The sequence below is a fragment of the Cololabis saira genome, chromosome 17, assembly GCF_033807715.1.
Source record: "Cololabis saira isolate AMF1-May2022 chromosome 17, fColSai1.1, whole genome shotgun sequence".
Taxonomy (NCBI): Eukaryota; Metazoa; Chordata; class Actinopteri; order Beloniformes; family Belonidae; genus Cololabis; species Cololabis saira.
Window position 1 is genome coordinate 12,467,285 of NC_084603.1, and position 24,642 is coordinate 12,491,926.

General features: G+C 41.6%; 1 protein-coding gene across 1 annotated transcript; it reads right to left on the bottom strand.

Moving 5' to 3' along the window:
- Nucleotides 1-2,051: 2,051 nt before the first annotated feature.
- rel (v-rel avian reticuloendotheliosis viral oncogene homolog) lies at nucleotides 2,052-24,366 on the bottom strand. The gene is made up of 11 exons (XM_061744868.1): nucleotides 24,340-24,366; nucleotides 23,498-23,536; nucleotides 21,389-21,528; nucleotides 20,804-20,952; nucleotides 20,310-20,401; nucleotides 9,713-9,853; nucleotides 7,329-7,433; nucleotides 6,273-6,491; nucleotides 5,332-5,391; nucleotides 5,165-5,242; nucleotides 2,052-3,448 (listed from the first exon to the last, which is right to left on the bottom strand). The coding sequence occupies exons 1-11, from the start codon at nucleotides 24,344-24,346 to the stop codon at nucleotides 2,568-2,570; spliced, it is 1,911 nt and encodes a 636-aa protein (XP_061600852.1). The 5' UTR covers nucleotides 24,347-24,366; the 3' UTR covers nucleotides 2,052-2,567.
- Nucleotides 24,367-24,642: the final 276 nt, after the last annotated feature.

Here is a 24,642-nt window from a genome sequence, read left to right on the forward strand (position 1 = left end):
TCTGGGTGTGGAAAAGAATCGAGGACGAGGCGAGTCGAGCTGGGCTGAGTAGGTACTGGTGTAAAAGCGCCATTAGTGATGCTGTTAGAGGACTTCCCAATGCAGCAAACACATCTCCTTCCTTTATTCTCTCTATTCTTCTTGTACATGTACATTATTGTAGCTCGCTGCTCCACTCAGCCCCAGTTCTGGAGACTGGGTGTCTTCATGTGTTGACTCATACAATAACTTCCACGAGCCGCAACTTACAACAACAAAGATGAATCAACACATTTTTTACAGCGAAACCGCATAACAGTCATTCAGCTTTGCTGCTCCGCTGCATTTCTGAGTGTTTTGGTGTCCAGAGGCGGTTCCCGAACAACAATAATGGAAAATCACGTTGGACCTCAGGGGATACGAAAGCAACACTTTTTGCTTTTTATTGAGAGTTGATCATGTGAAAAATGGCAAAACAACAGAACATTTGCTTACAAAATATTAATCAATAATAAACACTTTGATTTTAGCCCGCGCCCACAAAAAAGGGACTCTCTCTAAGTCAACGCGTAAGAAAAGGTGGCAAGACTGCAAGACCAAAGCCAGTTTGTGCATCAGCCACATACCGTCATATATCAGTTAAAACAAGATGCTTTCAGTAAGCCCCCCCCCCTTTAAAAAAAGAAAACACAGTGTATAAAAGGGAATCTGCTAGCAACGCTGTGAGAACTCACTGGCATGACATAGTCATTACAAAGGAAAGACACCTCCGAAGGGCTTCCCACCACTTCCTCAATGGAAGTTTCGGTACCTTGCCGGTTATCGAGGCTCCAGCACGATCACTGCCTTCACTCTCAACTACGGCTAACATGTATGTACAGACACCAAACACGCTGGTCTGAACGCAAAAACTGTCTCGAAGTGACAAGTAAGAAAACTTTACATCGACATCAGAAGTTAAAAAAGATCTGTTTTTACAGCTCGTCTTTCTCCAGATTATATTTCCTCATAACTGAGCATTTATCGTGCCATAAGTCTGCAGAAGACTTGAAGTTCGGAAGAGTAAATAAGAGAAAAATAAAAATAATGTTTTAGAGGAGGAAGATTTTTTTTTCATTATGCACTTTGAGAAAAAGTCAAAATGTCGAGAAAAAAGTCGCTATTTCGAGAAAAAAGTCGAAATGTATTTCAACTTTATTCTCAGAATTTTGGCTCTTTTTTTTCTCTCGAAATTTCTACTTTATTCTTGAAATTGTATTTCAACATTAATCTCGACATTTCGACTTTTTTCTCGAAATTTTGACTTTATTCTCAAAATTGTATTTCAACATTAATCTCGACATTTCGATTTTTTTTCCCCACATTTCGACTTTTCAACTTTTTTCTCGACATTTTGACATTTTTCTCAAAATTTCGACTTTATTCCCGAAATTTTGACTTTATTCTTGAAATTGTATTTCAACATTAATCTCGACATTTCGACTTTTTTCTCGAAATTTTGACTTTATTCTCGAAATTGTATTTCAACATTAATCTCGACATTTCGACTTTTTTCTCGAAATTTTGACTTTATTCTCAAAATTGTATTTCAACATTAATCTCGACATTTCGATTTTTTTTCCCCACATTTCGACTTTTCAACTTTTTTCTCGACATTTTGACATTTTTCTCAAAATTTCGACTTTATTCCCGAAATTTTGACTTTATTCTTGAAATTGTATTTCAACATTAATCTCGACATTTCGACTTTTTTCTCGAAATTTTGACTTTATTCTCGAAATTGTATTTCAACATTAATCTCGACATTTCGATTTTTTTTCCCCACATTTCGACTTTTCAACTTTTTTCTCGACATTTTGACATTTTTCTCAAAATTTCGACTTTATTCCCGAAATTTTGACTTTATTCTTGAAATTGTATTTCAACATTAATCTCGACATTTCGACTTTTTTCTCGAAATTTTGACTTTATTCTCGAAATTGTATTTCAACATTAATCTCGAGATTTCAATTTTTTTTTCCACATTTCGACTTTTCGACTTTTTTCTCGACATTTGGACTTTTTTCTCGAGGTGCACAATAAAAAAAAACTTCCCCTCTCAAATATTTGTTCTCCTGCATGGCCCTAATACTCTTCCGTACATGAAGAGAGACATCAGTACAACGAGAAAAGAAAACAGTACATTCACTTCCTCAAATATTTACAGTAACTCTCGCTGGGGGTTGGATCGGGCCTGAAGGTTTGGGTTCTGCAGAAGCAGCCCAGTATCTGAGCTCGGTCCATCGAGTACCTTCCAAACCACCAACCGGATGTAAGTACCTCTTAAAACATTCGCAACAAAGCAAAAAAAACAGAAAAGCAAACGCTTGCCGGGCCCGAATGAGACCAGACGGATGTTACAGATACAGTCGTGACCGGCACCGCCTGGTCTGGTTACGGGATCCAGCCGGAACCGGCGGCGGCTTCGGCCCGTTTCCCCCCACCAAAGTCAAGGTTCTGTCCCGGCGGGCCGAGCGACGCCGCCGTGATCCAAAGCTGCCTCCGGTAAAAACATCTCGACACCAAAAAACAAAGAAAAATCCCTTTTTTTAGTCGTTCTGCCGGGAGGCTTTGACCCAGTCGGCCAGCGTTTGGAAGTGTCCGTCGGGGCCGAGGCCGTTGTTGGGGAAGGTGTTCTGCAGGGAGACGGTGCCGGGTTTGGTGCCGTTGCTCATGGGCCGGGGCAGCAAGTTGGTGTAGGTGTTGCCCTGGCTCTCCGGTTGGACCTGGGGCTCCTGCTTGAGCGTGAAGCCCGGCTGGGCCGCCGCCCCGACCAGGCTCTTCAGGAAGTCGTCCTCCTCCATGCCCTCCAGGAAGGGGAAGGAGCCGCCGCTGGCCGGGCCCGCCGGCCCCGCCGGCACCGACCCGTTGAAGTTGTTCTGGCTGCTGAAGCTGGACCACATGGCCTGCATGCCCTGGTTCCGGTTCTGGGCCGGCGGCTCGGGGCCCAGCTCGTCCCGCTGGTGGAACAGGGCCTGGTTGTGGAGGTTGTGGAGGTTGTGGAGGTTCTGGGGCTCGGCGGGGCCCAGCAGGGCCCCCCCGGGGGCCGGGTCCAGGCACTGCAGGTCCCGGATGGACAGCTGGGGCAGCGGGTTGCTGTCGGGGTGGTGCTGCTGCTCGGCCCGCCGGGGGTATCCGGGCCCGTGGGCCGGCCTGGCGCCGCCCAGGCGGCCCCCCATGGGGCCCCCCAGCGGGCCCCCCAGCGGGCCCCCCATGGTGACCGTGTCCATGGACAGCGCCGGGTTGGGGTTCACCCACGACCCGCCCATTGGGAGGTTCTGGGCCTGTGATGTCATCATGACCCCCTGGTGACCCGGCTGGTGACCCGGCTGGTGACCCGGCTGGTAGGTCTGGCCGAACATCGGCGCCACCGGCGCCGCCATCGCAGACGCCTGCTGGACCTGCTGCCTCAGGTACAGGTTAGCCGGGTCTGGAACACAGAGAGAGGAGCTCAGTGAGTGTTTACATGGGAAGTTTAATTCCTCTTTAATTCAGAATTAAAATTAAATCAGATTTAAAATTAGTAAACATTACCATGTAAACACCTAATTCCAAATAAAATGGCCATTCTCAAATTAGACTTAATTCCGAAGTAAGTGGCTGGTTTATTCTGATTTTAAATCCGAATAGAATAATTCTGCGATCATGTATACACTCATTCCTCTTTAAATTAATTCCGGTCTTTCTTTCTGCTCGTTCCCTCGCCCGTCTGTCTCCATGACGCTTATATTCCGCGCTGGGCTTGTTTTCCAAACAAAGTTTCAAGATGGCAGCACGCAGTAAACAGTGGTCAAGAGCAGAGACCATTTATTTAATAAATAGCTTGGAGGACCTGGAAATAATTAAAAGAACAGATGGCAAGAAACATAAAATGGTGAGCTTTTCAAAGTTGTAGCGGCTAAGTTTGTTCTTCTTCCGGTAGACGTAACTTCCGGTCCGCCCCCCCTATCCAATCAGAACCTTCCCAACCCCCAGACCTTAAGAGGAATTGGATAAAAACGTGTTTTCCATGTAAACCTCAGTTCGGAATTACTATTTCCATGTAAACTCGAAGGAAAATAGTTTAATTCTGAATTATTTTGAATTATTTTGAATTAATTATTCCGAATTAAAAAACATCATGTAACCGTGGCCAGTGTGGCGCCATGGCAACGGCGTATACATGTTTGACCCCCCCGTAAAGGGGAGTCCTGCATCAACACATCTATTTCTAATTAATGCATCATCGTCATCAAAGTCTGTGAATGTTGTAAGTATCAAGATTTGTTGAAGTAAAGTTAAATAAAAATTATGACAAATTGGTAGACTTGTAGGTCTCCAGACCACTTTTTTGTGGTCCTGGTCTCGGACTCTGATAACTGAGAGTCCGTTGCACCAAGGTGACAGAATCTGGTGATCAGCAGTTCTTCCTCTTGTTAATGTACAGTTTTGTAAACTATTTGTATTTTGCATTTGATTTAATGTTTTGGTGCATCTGCATGTTTCTGTATTTAATTACAGTTTTGTGTTTATAACGGCCCTGTTTGAATAAATATATGAATAATATTTGCATATTGTTGTGATTGATTAAGCATCAGGTCCATTTCAGTGATGCAGATATACAGTGTAATCTGATTACTATAATGGTAAATAATGTAATTTCAAGTTGATAATTGTATCTTTAATATTTAAAAGTCAGGTTTCATCTACAAATTATGTATATGTATATTATTATTGTAACATTTCGCCTCGTTTTGGTCAATGAAAATGAAGACACATTTTAGCAGAGCTTTTATTTTGTAATCTACATTTTAGTCTTTTTTTTATTCCTCTACGATATTGCATTATATATTTAATTATCGTTATCGTCACATGACCAGCATTTTCGTTGCGTCTCATCTCGTTTTCCTCAGGTGATAAAGATTCGTTGACAATGATATTTAGTCATAATTTTCGTTGAAGAAAGTAACCATAATAAGTAAAGGTCCATTTCAGTGATGCTGATATACGGTGTAATCTGATTACTATAATGGTAAGTGATGTCATTTCACGCTTTAATATCTAAAATTCAGGTTTCATCTCCAAATTCAGTCCAATTTAAATCAGTAACATTTACTATCCATTCCTTTTCTGAACTTATATTCAAGTTTAGTTTATGTCATTTTACCTTTGCGGTGCATGTGCGTGAGGCTGCTCTGCGGCACGGCCTTGGGCCGGCTCATCCCCAGACCGGAGAACTGACCCCCTGCAGACAGACGACAACAACAACAACGGTTAGAACTCACTTCACCTGCAGCAGAACGGCTTCAGGGTCATCGCCGCCACCTCGCTTACCTGCCAGTCCCGACATCTTCATCAGGTACTTGCGCTTCTTCTCGTTGTAGCCGTATGGATCTGCAGGACACACAGAAAGTTCCCATCAGCCACCTGGCTTCCTACTTCTTATGAACTGGTTCAAAGTTCACTTCACATAGTTTAAAAATGAATAGTTCACGTTCATAGTTAACCATTTTCACGTTGAACTAGTTCAAATTCAGTTCATTTCAATATTTTTAGGTGAGAAGTACGAATGAAACGCCCCCCTATCCTAAAACTGTTCACTATACAATCATGTATTGTCCTAGTGGCTTTTCAACTTTACTCAGAGGCTGTAAATCTCCAAGAAAGGAATGTTTTGTTGGACACAAGAATAACTGGTGCCATGTTTTTGCCTTTAAATATGTTTAAAGGTATGAAAACATTAACGTTTTCAGTTATAATTGCATAAATTGTCTATATTTCATTGCTTTATATACTGTCATTTTCATAAAATGCTAAAATCCAAATTCTCAACAATTAAAAACCGAAATAGACCGAAAATGGAAAAAATAAAAACCGATTTCATACGTCTCTGTTTGCTGTCCTGGATCTGTTTGGTAATTCTGACCCACAAGATGTTTCTGAAAGCAGTTCTATCAGCATTCTGGGAGCTGATTGGTCCTCACAGCATCATTAGCTGCCAATACTTGCTGTTGAATCTCAATATAATACTAGTATTAATATGTTGCATAACTATAGTCATATAATTCATGCAACTGCTCAAAAAACAGTTTTAATAACACTAAACCAAATCAATATCGGAATCGGATCGATTCAAATCTTGATAATCGATTCTGAATCTTAAGAATCGGAATCAAATCGATTCTTGACATTTGAATCGATCCCCAGCCCTAATTTGCAGATATGAACAAGTTGAAGTTCTTTATTTGCAAATATGTTGCGGGGCGACCTCTCACCTTTGTCGTCGGGCAGGTACCGGAAGTCCATGGCTTCGCTGACCTCCTGGTCGGACGGCCGGCGCAGCTGCATGCTGACGGTGACGGACTCGGCCACCGAGGCGTTGTAGTACGGCGGCGTCTTGAAGACGATGGCCACCTGGCGGTGGACGTCCGCCTGCGAGAAGGAGCCGCGGGCCTCCCAGCCGTCGGACGAGAAGAAACGCACCTCAATGTCGTCTGTGGGGAAACGATGGCGGTGTCAGAGGTCAGGGGCAGAAAACTGAGTCATCATGCAAAGAGATGTGGCTTTAGGAGCCGCATTTTGTAATAAAAGTCAAAAATGTAATAACTTTGTCATTTCATTTTGTAATAAACTGCCGCATTTTGTAATAAATTTTGCCGCATTATGTAATAAGTTATTACATTTTGAGAAGATTATTACAAAATGCACCTGCAACTTTTTTATTCCCTAGAAAATGTAATAACATGGTGCATTATGTAATAACAATTCTAAAGCATAGTTTATTCGTTTGTTATTGGCCTATATAATTCCAAACTTCAAATAGGCAACTAAAGTTATATTTGGAGTATTATACATAGATTTATTGGGCTACGTAGCTCTAAGGGAAATTGCATAAAAAACAACAAAAGTCACTCTTGTATAAATTCATTGTTAAACAAACAACAATAATAGGTATTATTACATAATGCATCATGTTTTTACATTTCCTAGAAAAAAAAGTTGCAAGTGCATTTTATAATAATCTTCTCAAAATTCAATAACTTATTACATAATGTGGCAAAATGTATTACAAAATGGGGCTTTATTACAAAATGGGGCTTTATTACAAAATGAAATGAAAAAGTTATTACATTTTGGACGTTTATTACAAAATGCACCATTATTACAAAATGCGGCTTAACAAGGCGAAATGGATCGATGGATGTGGAAGATGAGCGGAGAGAAGAGATAAGGAGATGAAAACGCTGTAAAAGGCGGCAGAAAGGCGGCAGAAAGGCGGCGGCGGCGGCGGCGGCGGCGGCGGCGGCGGTGGTGGTGGTGGTGGGCGTTACCTTTCTGGACTTTGTCGCAGAGCAGGAAGATCTCATCTCCGCCTTTAACGGCTCCGCTGTTCCTGTTGACCCGGCAGATCCTCAGCTCGGCCGTGTTCGGGGCTCCTGAGGGACGAAAAACAGACGTTAAACGTGAATAAAAGCAGTCCTGCAGGAGGGGGCGGGGCCAGGGCCGGAGGCCTTTCCGCTATTTTAACCCTTAAGTTCGTCTAAGCATATGTTTACATTTCTGCATGCTATACCGCCATTTTATGGAGTATTTTTATTTGCTATGCATCAAAACAACCCATCTAAACCAATATTTAATAATCTGGATGTTACAAGTCCTTATTAACTAAATAAATTGATAAAAAATGCAAATAACTACCAAAAAAATGTAAATGTTTTTTTAATTTTACACATATTTTTCTAAATACAGAAATCCCACAGCTAGATCCCTCAAAACTGTCAATGGAAAAAAGTAACACAGAAAACTGTCAGATCTTTTCAGAAAATCTGTTTGGAATGAATTCATACTTTAGTTTTTGAGATATATCATTTTAGATTTAGATATCACGTCTTCATCCAGCGTTGAAATCAGCTCCAAAACTTTGCTGACGATAAACCGTTATGTGTGTGTGTGGTGTATAGTGAGTGTGTAGTGTGTGTGTGTCGAGTAATCTTTCGTGAAAATCTCGAAAACACGAACAAGAGCGCAAATTCAAACAGACTAGTTTCCCGGGAGAAAAACCTGAACTAAACTAAACCTGGACTAAACTGGACCTGGACTAAACTAAACCTGGACTAAACTAAACCTGGACTAAACTACGTACGTCAACGTAGGACGAGCTGTGAACACAAACCGGATCTATAAATAACCTGCAACGTCAATTATGAAGATTTCTGCAATTTTACTGGATTATTATGGGATTTTTCCAAAGATTTAATGGATTAAAACTCTGTGACACTAAATGCAGGATATTGAAGTGAAACTCTCTCTAATTATTGCTCTGTTTTATTTGGTTTTATTTTGAAAATCAGTATGCTAACGGGAGCGCCGGCGCTCCGGCGGGTCATAAAGGGTTAACCTCGATATACTATGCAGAAGAAGTGTGAAGATTGATTCTGCCTGGGCTTTGAGGCATGAGACCTCAGCAGGTTGAGTCACATGTCACATGCCTGCTGTCAGAAGAGGATGTGCGCCATGGCAACGGTGGGTGCTCTTCGTAAAGCACTTCCCCTTTTCTGCGTGCGAAGCAGCGTTTGGTGAGAACGGCTGGCTGCAGCTGCGGCCGCGGCCCGGCGTTGCTGCAGGCCGTGAAGCCGACACGCCCCGGGCCTTAGCGGCGGCCTTATGTTCTTTTTTTTAAAACATAAGGCCTCAGCGGCGGCCTTATGTTTTTTTTTTTTAAACATAAGGCCTCAGCGGCGGCCTTATGTTTTTTTTTTTTTAAAACATGTTTTTATTCCAGAAAATGAGCATTGATTACAGATAGACTTTTGTTTAAGTTTTTGGCTGAAAAAAGGTCTCCGTACTTGCACTAGATCAAACCAGATCAAAATTAGGACTGCAGGAGTAAGTTCCTGTTTTGAAACATTACAAACATTACACATGGTTTTTAGTTAAATGTGCCAATTTTATTACTACTTTAAAGGTAGGGTAAGTAATTATCTTCTCTTCTATCACAGCAACACTTTTTGTCACATTATTAGGGCCAGGCAGGAGAAAATAAAAATAATATTTTAGAGGAGGAAGATTTTTTTTTCATTATGCACTTTGAGAAAAAAGTTGAAATATCGAGAAAAAAGTTGACATGTCGAGATTAATGTTGAAGTACAATTTCGAGTAAAAAGTCGAAATGTATTTCAACTTTATTCACTAAATCTGGACTTTATTCTCTAAATTTCGCCTTTATTCTTGACATTGTATTTCAACATTATTCTCGACATTTAGACTTTTTTCTCGAATATAAAAAGAAATCCAGGGTTGTGTCTCTCGTACACAACCCTGGCCCTGTACATGAAACCGGGTGGTGGGAGTCTGCCCCCCCCCCCCAAATTATACCAACCACTTATAGTTTTGTGGGGGTGTATTATATGGTATTATATGTATTATGTGGTGGCTTTTGTTAGAATATAAATACATGCAATATCATCACTGACTTACCCTACCTTTAATTTACCTTTTAAAAAAAGAGCCATAAGAATTATCAGTAAAAATGATGTAGAGATCCAACAAATCCATTATTCCTTCAGTTAAAATTGTTGAAATTTCATGAATTGGTAGATTATATAGTATTCTGAAAATTATGTTTAAAGCTCATAAAAAAACTTTACCAATCAACAATAATAAGCGGCGTCTTTGACGGCACGTAAACGCGGCGCCGGCTCCTCCTCAAACTCACGGTTGTCGTAGATGGGGTTGGTGACGATGGGGTTCAGGCCTCGGCTGTAGTGGCCGCTCTCGTCCTGCAGGAAGACTTGGATGCAGAGCCGGACCACGTTCAGGTCGTACTCCTCCGTCTGCAGCAGCTGCTCCCGGGGCACTGAGGTCACACCCATTCAGATCAGTCAAACGTTACGCCGACAACAACCACTTCTCCACAGCAATAATGTCATAAAGCAATAAAAACTTCCTTTCTCTGCTCTTTCATAACAAGCAAGTGAAGTAAAGTCGTCCACCTGCAGCAGTTCTGGCCGGAACTACTTTCTATCACAACAAAATATTCCCAGTTCTACATAAATATTTTCTCTTTTTTTGTGACGTTTGTTGAAAAAGAACTATTTTATTTCATCATGGTGAATATTCAACTTTAGTTTATGTCATTTTAATTGTGGACTGTAGTGTTGTTTCTGTCAGCCTGTTTCAGTTTTAGTTTTAGTTTTAGTCTAGTCTTTGGTTTGAGCTATCATTTTAGTTTTTATTAGTTTTAGTCACGTTCATTCTCCTTTTATTCGTGTCAAGTTTCAGTCGACTAAAAGTCTGAGCATTTTAGTCTTATTTTAGTCAGAATTTTCCAGGACCATTTTAGTCTAGTTTTAATCAAAGATTGTATTTAGCCAAACCCATTTTACAATTCAAACAAGGTTATCTTATTATTATATTATTGTTACCTTATAGACTCAAGAATACATTCATTCCAGATACAGAAGACTCTGATTTGAGTTTACAACATATTTATTTTTCCCGATTTCTCCTTATCTTTTTCTTTTTGGACGACACATTGGGTTTTCTTTTCCACATTTATGTAGGAAAGTGGATCCAAAGATTGTCTCGTCACCCAGCAGCAGAACTAAACCAGAGGAACCTACTGAAAACATGGACATTAAGGATCTTTGGTAGAACACCTGTCTCGTTTTGGTCAACGAAAAAGGAAGACACATTTTAGCAGAGTTTTTATTTTGTAATCTACATTTTAGTCTTGTTTTTATTCCTCTACGATATTGCATTATAATAATAATAATAATAATGATGACTTGGATTTATATAGCGCCCTTCAAGGCACCCAGAGCGCTTTACAGAGATCATTATTCATTCATACACATTCTCTCTGGTGGTGGTAAGCTACGTTTGTAGCCACAGCTGCCCTGGGGCAGACTGACTGAAGCGTGGCTGCCATATCGCGCCAAACGGCCCCTCCGCCACCACCAACATTCATACACATTCATACACATTCACACGGGGGAAGGTGGGTAAGGTGTCTTGCCCAAGGACACTACTACGATTATATATTTAATAATCGTTACCGTCACATGACCAGCATTTTCGTTGCGTCTCGTCTCGTTTTCCTCAGGGGATAAAGGTTTGCTGACGACGACATTTAGTCATAGTTTACGTTGACCAAAGCAACATTAGTGGACTGTTTATTTTTATTCTTCTATTTTATTACATGTATCTTGCACCGTGGGTCAGAGAGGACGGTAATTTCATGTGTGACATATCTGACAATAAAGCTTGAAACTTAAAAGATCACGTTTCCTCTGAGTCACAACAGCATCATGTCGTCATAAAATTACATATTATGTCTTTTTTACTTCAGTTCACTTCACTTTAGTAATTGGTCCCTTGAAGGGCGATTATGTTTGCAGCAGATATAAACATTCAGCACACATTCATCATACAGCCACGTTCAGACATAAAAACATACATGATGGAGCAGAGAAAACTACATCAGATGCACCAAGCTCATAGCCCACAGAACACAAGGAAACAATAAAAAGGGAGACTACCGATCAGCATAAATAGTTTTAAATAAATGTCAACAGCACAGGTGGCAGCATGGACCAGGTTCTAAACCACAGTGTTACCTCCTCTTTCTGCAGTGTTCAAAGCCTTAATGGAGAAAGAGAGGCCCAAAGGAATATTTATATCTATTTTTTTGTAGCTGGTGGAACAGTTATGCGAAGGCCAGAGGGAAGAAGCTTATATTCTTGGTTAAGAGGGTGAGTATCGTCCCTGCGAATGGACTTTGCTTTCTTAAGCACCTGAGAATTAAACATTTGGTCCAGACTGCTGAACTTCACCCCAGCAACTTTAGAAGTAACACGCACAATTCTCCCCAGGGAGTTTTTTTTTCCTTGCTGGCAAGATTTCCGTACCAACAAACGATACAAAATGAAATATCAGATTAAATAAAAGCACTAAAAAACATTTTCCTCAGGGTTTTGTCTACCTGGAATTTAGCGAGCTTCCTCCGACAAAAGAGGCGTTGTTGACCTTTGTTGCCAAAGCGTATCACAATTCACCTCAAATTTGAGCATATTATCAATTATAGTGCCGAGATATTTGTAACTGGTCACTAGTTCAACTGGCTGGTTGTGAAGAATACTACAGTGAGGAACTGGGGATGTACGTCTAAAATCAAGACAAACCTCTTTTGTTTTAGAGACGTTCATTTTGAAGGAAGGCTTCATCACACCAAGATATAAAATCATCAAGTACCTGGCCATGCCAAAAATGTAAAATAAACACTGGAAATCTTCTCCATATACTCTGGAACTGTCCGATTATAGATGCTTTCTGGAAATACGTTGTTAAAATAATCTCTGACATTTTAAAATCCTATATTCTTGATAGTAAAGTCTGGATACTGGGAGATATCAGTTCACTAAATATGACTTATCATGAAAAGTACTTAATTCTCCTTGCAGGCACTGTGGCAAAAAATAGTTTTTTTAAAAACTGTAAATCAGAATCAGAATCAGAAAAATCCCTAGCACCCAAATAGTGGATCAATGAACTTGTATCATATAGCACTCCAGAAAAAATATTGTATTCCGCTAGAAAAAAGTCCTAGTCCTAGAGACTTTGAACTTATTTGGGGAGCCTTTTTTGATTTTTTGCCTTTATTGGTCTAGCTAATGATCTGAATCATTTACTGCATTAAAGAATGTGTTTTTCAGGACTTGATTATTTACTTTATTATTCATTTGCTCCAGTATTGTTATGCATATGTGAAAAGAAGATAAATGATTTTGAATGATGTAATGTATTGACCATATGCGGGAGGGAAGGGGAGAGGGGTGTGTTGTTGTATTTATTTATTTATATATATATATATATATATTTTTTTTTTTTTCTTATTCTTATTATTATTTATTTATTTTTGTTTAATTATTGTTATGAAAAGAAAAAAAATGGTAAAATATTGATATTTCTATTGTTATTGTAAATCTTATTTTTTTCATTGCCCTCACTAAATATATGTAAAAAAAAAAAAAAAAAAGTACCTGGCCATGGCATTTTACCTCCTAATATCCTCAACCTACATGCTCTTATATGCATATTTGTACACAAACGCACGTCTATGTCTGAACGTCACACATCCCACCTTCACGATGCACATGCAAACACACACACACACAAACACACACTCACACACAAACACACACACACCTCACGGGGACCGACAGACGCCAACGCCGACACCGGGCTTTCACATCGGCCCACTCTCTCTCTCTCTCTCTCTCTCTCTCTCTCTCTCCCTCTCTTTCTCTCTCTCTCTGTCTTCCTCTGCCTTTCAATTTCTATATTTTGCGCTCGGTTCGAGGCCGTCTCCGCCCACAGCCCGTCACCATGGTGACACCGCGCAACGTCACCTCCAGGGTGGAAAGAAGAGCGAGTACGTGACACGAGTGACCACGGAGGATGCTGACGTGAGTGAAAGTGGTGGGACGCCGTGGTGGGGGGGCGTCGGCCTCGAGTAATACTTAGAGTACACACACGCACACACACAGAAACACTGACAAAAATCTGATAAATGCATCTTAAAAGTGCCCGCCCCCCTCCCTGGTCCTGGTTCCGGCTGGACATGTTTAGGTCGACTTCAAAACTATACAAATCACGCACAAAGCCAATCAGCATCAGTTGCCATAAGAAATCCAGAAGTTGTTTCAAATAAAAGAAAATAAACACAATCTCAGGGGAATATGTAATTTCAAAAAACAGCATGTACGAACATCCAAACCCGTCACGTATCAGTGATGGGAGTTAATTTTGTGGAACAACTGCAAAGATGGAATGAAATCATGCAAATCACCAAGTAAGTTTAAACAAATCTTTAAAATCAATACTCTTAATGGATACAAAATAGAAATGGACACATGAACCGACAGCCGAACCGCCTTTTCTTTCTCTTTTATGCTTTTCTTTTGAGGTTCTGTGTAAAAAACAGAACATTAGAAGGGGTAGGACTAGAAAAGTTTTTTGAAACTTCATCCTACACCCTTTCAAACAGGAAATATCTATCTACATATAGATTTGTGTCTTTAATTTGCTTTGTTTTGCTAATCTTCTTTTTGGTATATACAAAAAAAAAAAAAAAAGGTCTGACTGAGCTGGATGTCGTTGCAGCTCCGTCTCTGCAGAACCACTAACCCCCCCCAGGCCTTCAGGTTTAGCCTATTTTAGAAGTCTGACCGTAAAGCTGACGCGCGAAGCAGAAAGAAAAAAGAGGAAGGCCGCCATTAACAGCCCCAGCTTCCCCAAACGTTTACAAGACTTTATTACAGAACCAAACAAATCACACAAATCATGAAGCTCTGCAGGAGGAAGGAAGTGAAGGAAACTGCCAGCCTGGATTCAGAGAACTCTGATCGCAGAAGCTAACACGAGGCATCTTTTAAAAACGCCAAAGATGCAGCTTTTTTATTTTTGGGTCAAGTTCCGACTCTAAAAGTAAGAATTTGAATCCCCATAAACCTATAAAGTACCAGAAGCATCTAAGAAGTATGCGACAGGATGTGTGAAAGTACCGACATCAATACAACACAAACGTACACAAGTGTCCTTTTTTCTATGTTCAAACACAAGTTTCAGTTTCATTTGGAGGAATATTTTATAACTTTTGGGAAGTGGCATCTTGCTCTAGTGGTGTCTCGTCTTCGCCGCCGGAAAAAAACAAACTAAAACAAAAAACACACCCAAACTAGCGCTGGAGTCATGAGATCAAACGAGTGGATATCCGACGGTGTCGTCACTGAGAACCTACAGGAGTCTATGAGCCTATGACTGCGTTTACATGCAGTCAATAATCCTTTTAAAACCGGAATATTAGCAATAACCCGGTTTTGCACGGCCATGTAAACACCAATAACCCCTTTGAATAACCGGAATTTGCTCATATTCTGGTTTTTAAAAACCCCAATATGACCCCTGGGTTACTCCTTTTTAACCACAATATTTGGTCATGTATGTACGGGATTTCCCCATCAAAAGGAACAGGAATCTGTTTTCTGCACATGTTCTTTTCGCAAGGAATCTTGCTCTTTTGAGTCCAGGAAGTTCTTATAAACATGGTGAAACGCAAGACCAGGAAGAGACTAATCACTTCATAAATGTAATGAAAGATATGAACCTTTGTGCATTTGTAGAAGGTAGAAAGTACCGGGATAGCCAGATTTACAAAAAGGTGAGAGAAGAGTTGCGCGAACCAGGATTTGTACGAACGCCTGACCAGATCAAGCACCGCTGGAAAAGACGCTGAAAAAGGCGAACTACAGGGCCGAGAAACAAAACGACTTCTACTGGGCTGTTCATTATCCACCGTTCTGCTGTTATTGTTGTTGTTTTGGATTTGGATACAGGAAGAAGAAGCGGAAATGACGGGAATTGCGTCATGACGTTCTCCATGCGTCGCTGGTTTTGATCAACATATTCCAAATGATTAATTACCATGTATACAGGGATAACACTGTTTGCTCACGCATGTATATGGAATATTACCAATGTTTCAGTAACCGGAATATTAGCAATAACCCGAATTTTGACTGCATGTAAACGTAGTTAATAAGACCCTACAGGAGCCTATAGGAGCCCACCAGAGCCGTTGAACCCTCTGAACTGACAATTACAAAGGTTCCTCTGCGTCGATGTTCAGCAGAGACCTCCGTCTCTATTTTGAAACAACGACTGTACAAAAATAATAATATTATAACATTGTATTATGTTAACAAGAGCTGCCATTTGTCTATTTGCCTATTTACTGTACAGTGAGCGAAAACAACCGGAGTCAAATTGCACGTCTTGTTTGACCTGACTTGGCCAATAAACCTGATTCTGATTCTGAAAAGAAAAACATCAAAGTAGGCAAATCCACACCCACCACAACGGGGCCGCCAGAGGTGCATTGTGGGGGTTCATCTGTAGGAAAATCCTCCCAGAGAGGAAGTGACGTCTCCGACAAACACGACATCGGAGAACTCAAAAGAAAAAATGCAGGCACTCTGGTGGACTGAAAAAAGTAAAAAAAGAAACGATATTTTACATGGGTTACATCTAAAAAAACACCAATTTGGTGTTTTTTAGATGTAACCCATGTAAAATAAAGGTTTTTTAACTGTTGCACCCATTGCAAGAGCACTGGTGGTTGTAGGGACAGCAGCAGCGCTCCTGTTATTCTGTTTTTTAAACACGACATCAGAGTTCAACTCACACACACACACACGGTGGAGAAACTGAAGGTGTCAGAGATGCAGATGGAACCATGTGACCCAGTGGAATGACGGACAGGTGCAAGTGAAGCGGGTGGTAGGTGGCGGCGGGGGGGTGTTGGGGGTTGGGAGGGGTCTGTGGTGGAAAGAGAGACCCACGGGGACGGGGGGGCCTTGGTTGAGGGGGGTAGTGAGGGCCTGCGGGGGCGAGGTGTGAGAACGAGGAGGAGGAGAGTGAAGGCCTCGCCACAGAAAGTAGCTCCACTGACTCACGATTTCACCACGTTTGTGGATCCGTGTCGTCTGCATGTCGTTCTGAGGAACCTCGCAGGAGCTCGCTGCCGTTACGCAACACGCCGACAAGTCACACCGGGAAGAAACCCTGCCGTTATTTATCCACAAAAACTCTGTACAACAAGCTGTGTTTGAAAAGTGGCACCTTCACCACTTCTACGGGGACGAAGAGGGAAACAAAGACACCTCTTTCATTAGTTTGAGCCGCTTTTACGAAACAACCAACGTTTACAATTACCCTGGAACATTAAAAAAAAAAACATTTTAACTTCTATTTATCTATTTTATCTATTGTCTCTTTGCTTTGTTCTGCTCTTTTACTTATTTTTTCTTTCTCTATACTCATTTTTATTTACTATTCCATCAACCTGCACAGGGACTACAGGTGGAAAATAGCAGGCTGCTACAGCCTGGCACAATGCTTATTTTCCTGTACAAGATTAATGTCTTATTGTGCACTGTCCCTGTTTTGAAATAAAACAAATTACAATTACAATTACAAACAGTCATTATTTGACGATGTTTGGGGGCCTTACTTTTTTGAAAGGTCTAATTTGGATCATCTGATGGATGAATTTGGGAAACTCATTAATGTGGCCAAATCTCAAAGCCATTAAATCTGGAATTCAATGCAAATTTAAGTACCTCACAATAATCTGTTGTTGTGTTGAGAGGTGTCCCTTGTTTTTTTTTGTTTGTTAAATGTGCGTTTATGCACAAGGTCATTTTGCCGAATCTAAAGATGTTTACATATGAAGCCAAGAGAGCGGGAAAGACGTGCGTATGTAAATGGGGGGGTGGTAGTCTAGGGGCTACAGAGCTGGGCTTGGGTCTGCATCATGGGGTCAACGATGACCTCTGACCTCCAGGATATCTTAGAGTTGGGGCTTATCTAACCCTCGTGCCGTGAACCCATCAGAGGAGGAGGTTTTTAGCCTTGTTGCTGTTGCCGTAGCAACGAGATCACTATTCACACAGATTTCACTATTCAAAATACACCTTAACCTTTTATATTTTTATTATTATTATTATTTATATTATTATTTATATTTCTATCTGTTTGCACTGTCTTGCACTGGAGAGGTGATGCTGCTTTTAATCTCACTGTACCCATGTATGATGACAATAAAAGTATTCTATTCTATTCTATTCTATCAAGCTCAAGATCTCACTATTGATCAGGTGACGCGAGGTCGTAGCTCAGGAAGGTCAGGCGTATGAAGGGATTGCCGAACTTCAAACGTGCCGTTTCCTGCAGATTCACGATGTCGGTTGAGTCCTGACAGTTAAAGATTAGCAGCAGTAAAAACACAGAGACTCAGAGCGTAGAAGCTGCTCCGTTCCTGGCCCAGATTTACGGGCCGGCGTCTCTCTGTGTCTCCCGCCGTCTCCAGCGGCGGGGAAACCCCCCCGGCTCTCGCCCGGCTAATGAATCCTGCATTCCTGGCGCTCACATGGCCTCCCGCGCCGCTGAATGGAGCAACTGTGAGCAGGAATGGGGAAGTAGCTGCACGCCTGTTTGTACACGAGCGCCGCCTCGCCTCTCCTCTCCTCGCCCCCCCCACCGCCGCCAGAGGAAATGGCCGTACGGCTCCGCGACCGATCTGCTGCGTGAGAAATGGGTCGACCGCTGTCTTGAAAACACTTCTCTGGAAGTGTTTTTTCACCCCGTTTCACCGTAACGGCGGCAGGAAGGAGCAGCATCCGCCCGCCGCAGGATCCGTGTTTGATGTGGGACGATTTCTGCTCTTCTGAACCCACTTCCATCGCTTCACGTCCATATTACCGACACCGGCTGCACCATGTGAGAAATAAGAATCGTATGAACAAGTGCAGATACGTGGAGTTTCTCTGGCTACTCCAGCTTCCTCACGGCTGTTATCTGATATTACCCACAAAGCAACAGCAGCAAATGACAAAAACCCACTAAAGTACCAAGAAACTAAGCATCTCCAGTGAATCCAGACGAGGGAAACCTTCAAGTTGAAACAGTTGTTTGTAAAAAGGTTCAAAACACCTTTAAAACTCAGGATGTACCTGAACCTTGAACCTGTCAAGCTCCTTCTCAGGATTTATATCCATGACCATAAATCATAAACAATAAAGCTAGATTCAAAGATAAATTAAGAAAAGCAGTACTTAGCGAGGGAGTCAGTTTTAGTTAGTTGGTTTATTCTGAAATTCTTGGTTTATTCTGAAATTCTGAGTGTGTAAAATGGAATATTTTTTGTTGTTTTTGTTGGTTCTGGCTGGTTTCAACAATTTAAGGGTTGAATTCCATCACATCTCAGATCATTTTTGTTTAGATTTAGTCATGTTTTAATTGTAAGGATTGTATTTTATTGTTTTGTGTGTGAAATATTGGACCCCAGGATGGAAGAATAGTCTTCACTACAGTGAGGACTGATGGGGATCCGTAATAACTAAATAATTATCGTTTATAAAGACTCGCCGATCCACTACGACTACTGTCATTTAGCTTTTATCCAAAGCCATTTACATCTGATACCCCTTTTCCACTAAACCGGTTCCAGAGTTCACAATTTCTTCAACTTGGAACCAGCTGAGAACCAGTTTGTTCTTCCATAACTCGGGTGCTAAGAGGAGCCACGTCATTACGTCTCTGCAAACGTCAGTTACGTTGCTGCGTTTGCGTGAAAGTTGAAGCAACAACAAGGTATCTGCTGTAATAGGACTGTAATAGTTCTCCTCCACTTACGTAAGCGGTTCTTTCCTCTAAACCCAGCAAAGAGTTGGTGCTACAGTGACTACGTTTACATGCAGTCAAAATTGGGGTTACGGTCAATATTCCGGTTACTGAAACATTGGGAATAATCTGTTTCCATGCGTGAGCAAACAGGGTTATCCCTGTTTACATGGTAATTAATCATTTGGGATATCTGGATCAAACCAGCGACGCGCGGAGAACATCATGACGCAATTCCCGTCATTTCCGCTTCTTCTTCCTGTATCCAAATCCAAAACAACAATAACAGCAGCACGGCGGATAATCAACAGCCCAGTAGAAGTCGCCTTCTTCAGCGTCTTCCAGCAGTGCTTGATCTGGTCTGGCGTTCGTACAAATCCTGCTTCGCGCAACTTTTCGCTCACCTTTTGTAAATCTTGCTATCCCGGTACTTTCTACCGTCTACAAATGCCAAAATATTCCTATCTTTCATTACATTTATGAAGTGATTAGTCTCCTCCTGGTCTTGTGTTTCTCTATGTTTATAAGAACTTCCTGACTCAAAAGACCAAGATTCCTTGCTAAAAGAACATGCACAGAAAACAAACTCCTGTTCCTTTTGATGGGGAAATCCCGTTAGGCGTTTACATGAGCAAATATTCAGTTAGAAAAGGAGTAACCCAGGGGTCATATTCGGGTTTTATATTCGGGAATATGAGCAAATTCCGGTTATTCAAAGGGGTTATTGGTGTTTACATGGCCGTGCAAAACCGGGTTATTGCTAATATTCCGGTTAGAAAAGGGTTATTGACTGCATGTAAACACAGTCATTGGAACAGATGAAGCCAGTTCTTTGTCAGTGGAAACAGAAAGTCTGGGTTCCAAACTCAGCACTGGCCCAGAAATGAAAACAAACACAGGGGAAGCAGTTCAGGTTAAGAGCCTTGCTCAGGGGCCCAAGTCAGGGTATGTTTGTGGGTCAACGTCATAGTTCTGAGGGAATATAACCAGACTATGGATCGTATTTGTCTCTGAAGGAAAAGAGAAAGGATATTATGGTCTGGTTTCACCACCGGGGTGAAGGGACTCACCGTTGAAGGGGTTGATCCCTCTGTTTATCCTCTGAACGATGGCGTCTTTCACCTCCCTCCTCCTCACGCACTGGATGCCCAGGTTCTGGAAACTGAGCGACAGAAACACCACATGAGAACATGCAGATTTTATAGAAACTGGCGTCGTTATCTGTAGAGACGCTTCCCTGATCCCTGATCCCTGACTTTATTCCCGCCGATCTGAACGTTTCAGAAAAGCCAGTGACTCAGTCGTCGTCTCTCACCCCGACTCTCTCTCTCTCTCTCTGTAACCCGCAGAGATCTGGGTGATGTCACTCGGGGAATTCCCATCACACACACGCTTTTATGAAATATGCAGCACGTTTACATGTGTGTGTGTGTGTGTGTGGCCTCAGAATTACATCCGAAACCAAACAAGTGAAACACCGAATGCTGCTAATAATGACGTGATGTGTGAATTGAGAGTTTGATGTCATTGCAGTGGTTGTTTTAACGGAGGGGGGGCGACTCACGCGATGACCCGGCGGTCCGGCCCGAACTCGGCCTCGTAGAACCCGTCCTTGCAGTCCTTCCCCACCAGGTCGTGGGGATGAGGCCGGTACGGCTCGTTCTTGGTCACCAGGTAAACGCGCACCTTCCCCTTCCCGCAGTAGTTCAGGATCTGCAGAGGAGACAAGTTTATTTGTAAAGCACAATTCAGCACAATTCAAAGTGCTTTACATCAACAGTAAAAGCGGCAAGACACAATTAAACAGTAAATAACAAATAAAATGATAAGAAAAGAGGTAAAGTAATAAAAAGCAAAGGGCAGTAGAGTCCAGCAGGTACATTTCATTCTTAAAATGGCAAGAATTACGTTTCTATACGGTCAAAATGTACAAAGTAATCTGTGCTGATTCGTGCGGTGAATCAAACCAATTTGACAATTCTACATCACAATGCCTGCATTCAGGGCTTATCCATAACTTTGCACGGTTTTCAAAAGTCATACGTTTAATTTAAGAGTACGCTTAAATAACAAATAATATGAAATAAAATGATAAGAAAAGAGGTAAAATAATAAAAAGCACAAGTCCACGTCCAGGTCTGGGACTCACCTGCAGGCTGGGATACGTCCTGTTGTTGTCGGAGCTCTTCTCTCCCGGGATGCTGCCGGCAGATCGGCCCTCACACTTGTACCTGAAGCGCATCCCGCGCTGCTTGGGCTGCTCGAAGATCTGCACCGCCGGCTCGGCCACTGTGGGGGGTCAGGGGTCAGGGGTCGGGGGGGGACATGAGGATCAGCGATGAAATCAGAAGGAAAATTTCAACAGAAGAGGAAAGACGGAGGAATCTGGATACGAGGGTCTGATCCACGTTTCAAAACCACCTCGACTGGACCGGTCTTTGTCTTGAAGGGGGGACCAGGACCAGGGCCAGGTGCAGGCTGCCCCCCCGCCTGGTCCTGGTATGCTCGTCCCGTTCGTGTCGGTTAAAGCAAAACTTTGATGCCACGCGAACCTCGAAAACTGCGTGCACAAAAACGAGCGGCTCGGTTCTTGGACCAAGACTCCGTCATCGGTCAGGGAGTCACGTAACAGGGTTCCTACACATTTTTCAAGGTCAAATTCAAGCACTTTTCAAGCACTCTCAAGGGTCATTTTCAAAATCTCTAAGCACCTTATCGCTGGGGTAAAATATCTACTCATAATTATTTTTACCACTTTTTATCACAATTATGTACATTGTATCGTGCTGTAAACATCTAGTTATGTTTCATCCTATTGATTTTATTTCTCCTTGTAATAACTAAACTATACAGTCTGATCCCAATTTTGTGAAAGACAGAGTTATAATTTCAAGCACTTAAACTAAAATTCAAGCACTTTTCAGGCCACGAAAACACAACATTGAAATTCAAGCACTTTCAAGGATTTCAATAAAAATGTCAATCGAAGCTTCAAATACTTGTGTTAAAGTTGTGAATACTGGTTTTCAACCTCACTTCACATCAGGACCTAAAAGGACTCAAAATCTGACATAATGACATCTCATTCACTACAGAAAAGAGTAAAACCAGCCGGAGAAAGTGCGAAACGTGTCCCTTTTCTCTCTTTTGCATGAAACCAAACTCGGGCACGTGATGTGCGTGAGAAAGAGGAACTAAAACCCTGTTTTTCTTCTGTTTTTCAGTGTTTCGGCCGGTTTGAGAGGTGACAGCTGCGGGAGCGCATTGACACCTTTCTCCTCCTCACGACGTGAACTTGATGGTTACATGATGTTTTTTAATTCGGAATTAATTATTCTGAATTAAATAATTCCGAATTAAATTATTTTCCTTTGAGTTTACATGGAAATAGTAATTCCGAATTGAGGTTTACAGGAAAACACGTTTGATCGGCTTTATCCAATTCCTCTTAAGGTCTGGGGGTTGGGAAGGTTCTGATTGGATAGGGGGGCGGACCGGAAGTTACGTCTACCGGAAGAAAAACAAACTTAGCGGCTACAACTTTGAAAAGCTCACAGGTTTTATGTTTCCTGCCATCGGTTCTTTTAATTATTTCCAGGTACTCCAAGCTATTTATTAAATAAATGGTCTCTGCTCTTGACCAGCGTTTACTGCGTGCTGCCATCTTGAAACTTTGTTTGGAAAACCAGCCCAGCGTGGAATATAAGCGTCATGGAGACAGACGGGTGAGGGAACGAGCAGAAAGACCGGAATTAATTTAAAGCAAAATGAGTGTATACACGATCGCGGAATTATTATATTCGGATTTAAAATCGGAATAAACCAGCCACTTACTTCGGAATTAAGTTTAATTCGGAATGGCCATTTTCATTCGGAATTAGGTGTTTACATGGTCATTTTTACTCATTTTAAATCGGATTTAATTTTAATTCTGAATTAAAGAGGAATTAAACTTCCCATGTAAACGCACTGATTGTGTTGTGCGCTGCAGAGCCAATGCGATTGGCTACTGGCCAATATAGACATGTTTTCATGCTGTTGGTGGAGCATGTTGTGTTAAACTGTCATAATGCAGATTACAACTGCCTTTAATCTGTTTGTTTGTCATGTCCCGACACTAGAGATCAGGTCTGCAAGAGCCGATGCATCACAGAAATGGAAGAGCGTGGAAGAGAAACACTTGACAAAAAGAGGAAGTCAAGTGAGACAGCAGATATTGAGTGATTTTATTGCCCCCTCAACTCCCCCCAGGACTTACGGAGGTGCGGGTCGTCGTCCAGCATCGTGGGCATCAGAACTGGGGACACAAACGCATCAGTCAGGGTCACCGTGTAAATGTCACACCTCTACGGCCGTCGTGGGTTTGCTGTCACCCGCCAACTTTCATGGTGTCGCGCTGCAGCAGCCGCCTGCAGGACCTTATACACTATTATACACTATTATAAACTATTATCAACTATTATATACTATTATTAACTATTATAAACTATAATCAACTATTATAAACTATTATCAACTATTATAAACTATTAAGATAAGATAAGATAACATAAGATAATCCTTTATTTCTCCCTCAATGGGGAAACTCACTTTGTTCAGCAGCAGTACACTTAACACACACATGCAGGGGAGGGGTAAAAAGTAAAAAATATATATAATTACAAAATATAGACAGTATTGAAATGGAAATAAAAGTAGTGCGAAAGAAAAAAACAGTGCAAAAAAAGCAGGTAGAAGAGTGTGAGGAAGACAGACAGATATTGCATAGATATTGCACATATGGTTATTGCACTAGTATCAACTATTATAAACTATTATCAACTATTATACACTCTAATCAACTAGTATCAACTATTATTAACTATTATAAACTATAAGAAACTATTATCTTACGTTATTACGTCATGATTTAATGCTTAAAGCCTGTAATGATTTTCGTTGATGAAGTCAGACACATTAGTGTGATTGTCACTCACACTTGAGTTTCGTCCTGTTCAGGTACACACACATATATTCATACATATATATATATTACATATATATTTACATATATTTACATATTTATATGTATATATAAGTGTAATTAGTGGCAGTACTCACCATCCATCGCCTCGGTTCTGAGTCTCTGTTAAACCTGGAAGTGAATGAAGCCTCGGCAGGAAAAGTGTGTTTTGTTGTTTGTCGCGTGGGAATTCCCCTCCGTCAGCCGTCACTCAGGCCGAGCCGACCAATCAGGAGCAGCGTGACTCAGAGACCCCGCCCCCTCCGCCGCCCCCGCGGAGGGGGCGGAGACATAAAACAAACGTTTCATTTGTTTGGTTTTTTTCACACAACTTTATTAAAGATAAAGAACAAAAGCAGTAGATATGCTCACTGATGTGTGTGTGTGTGTGTGTAAATAAA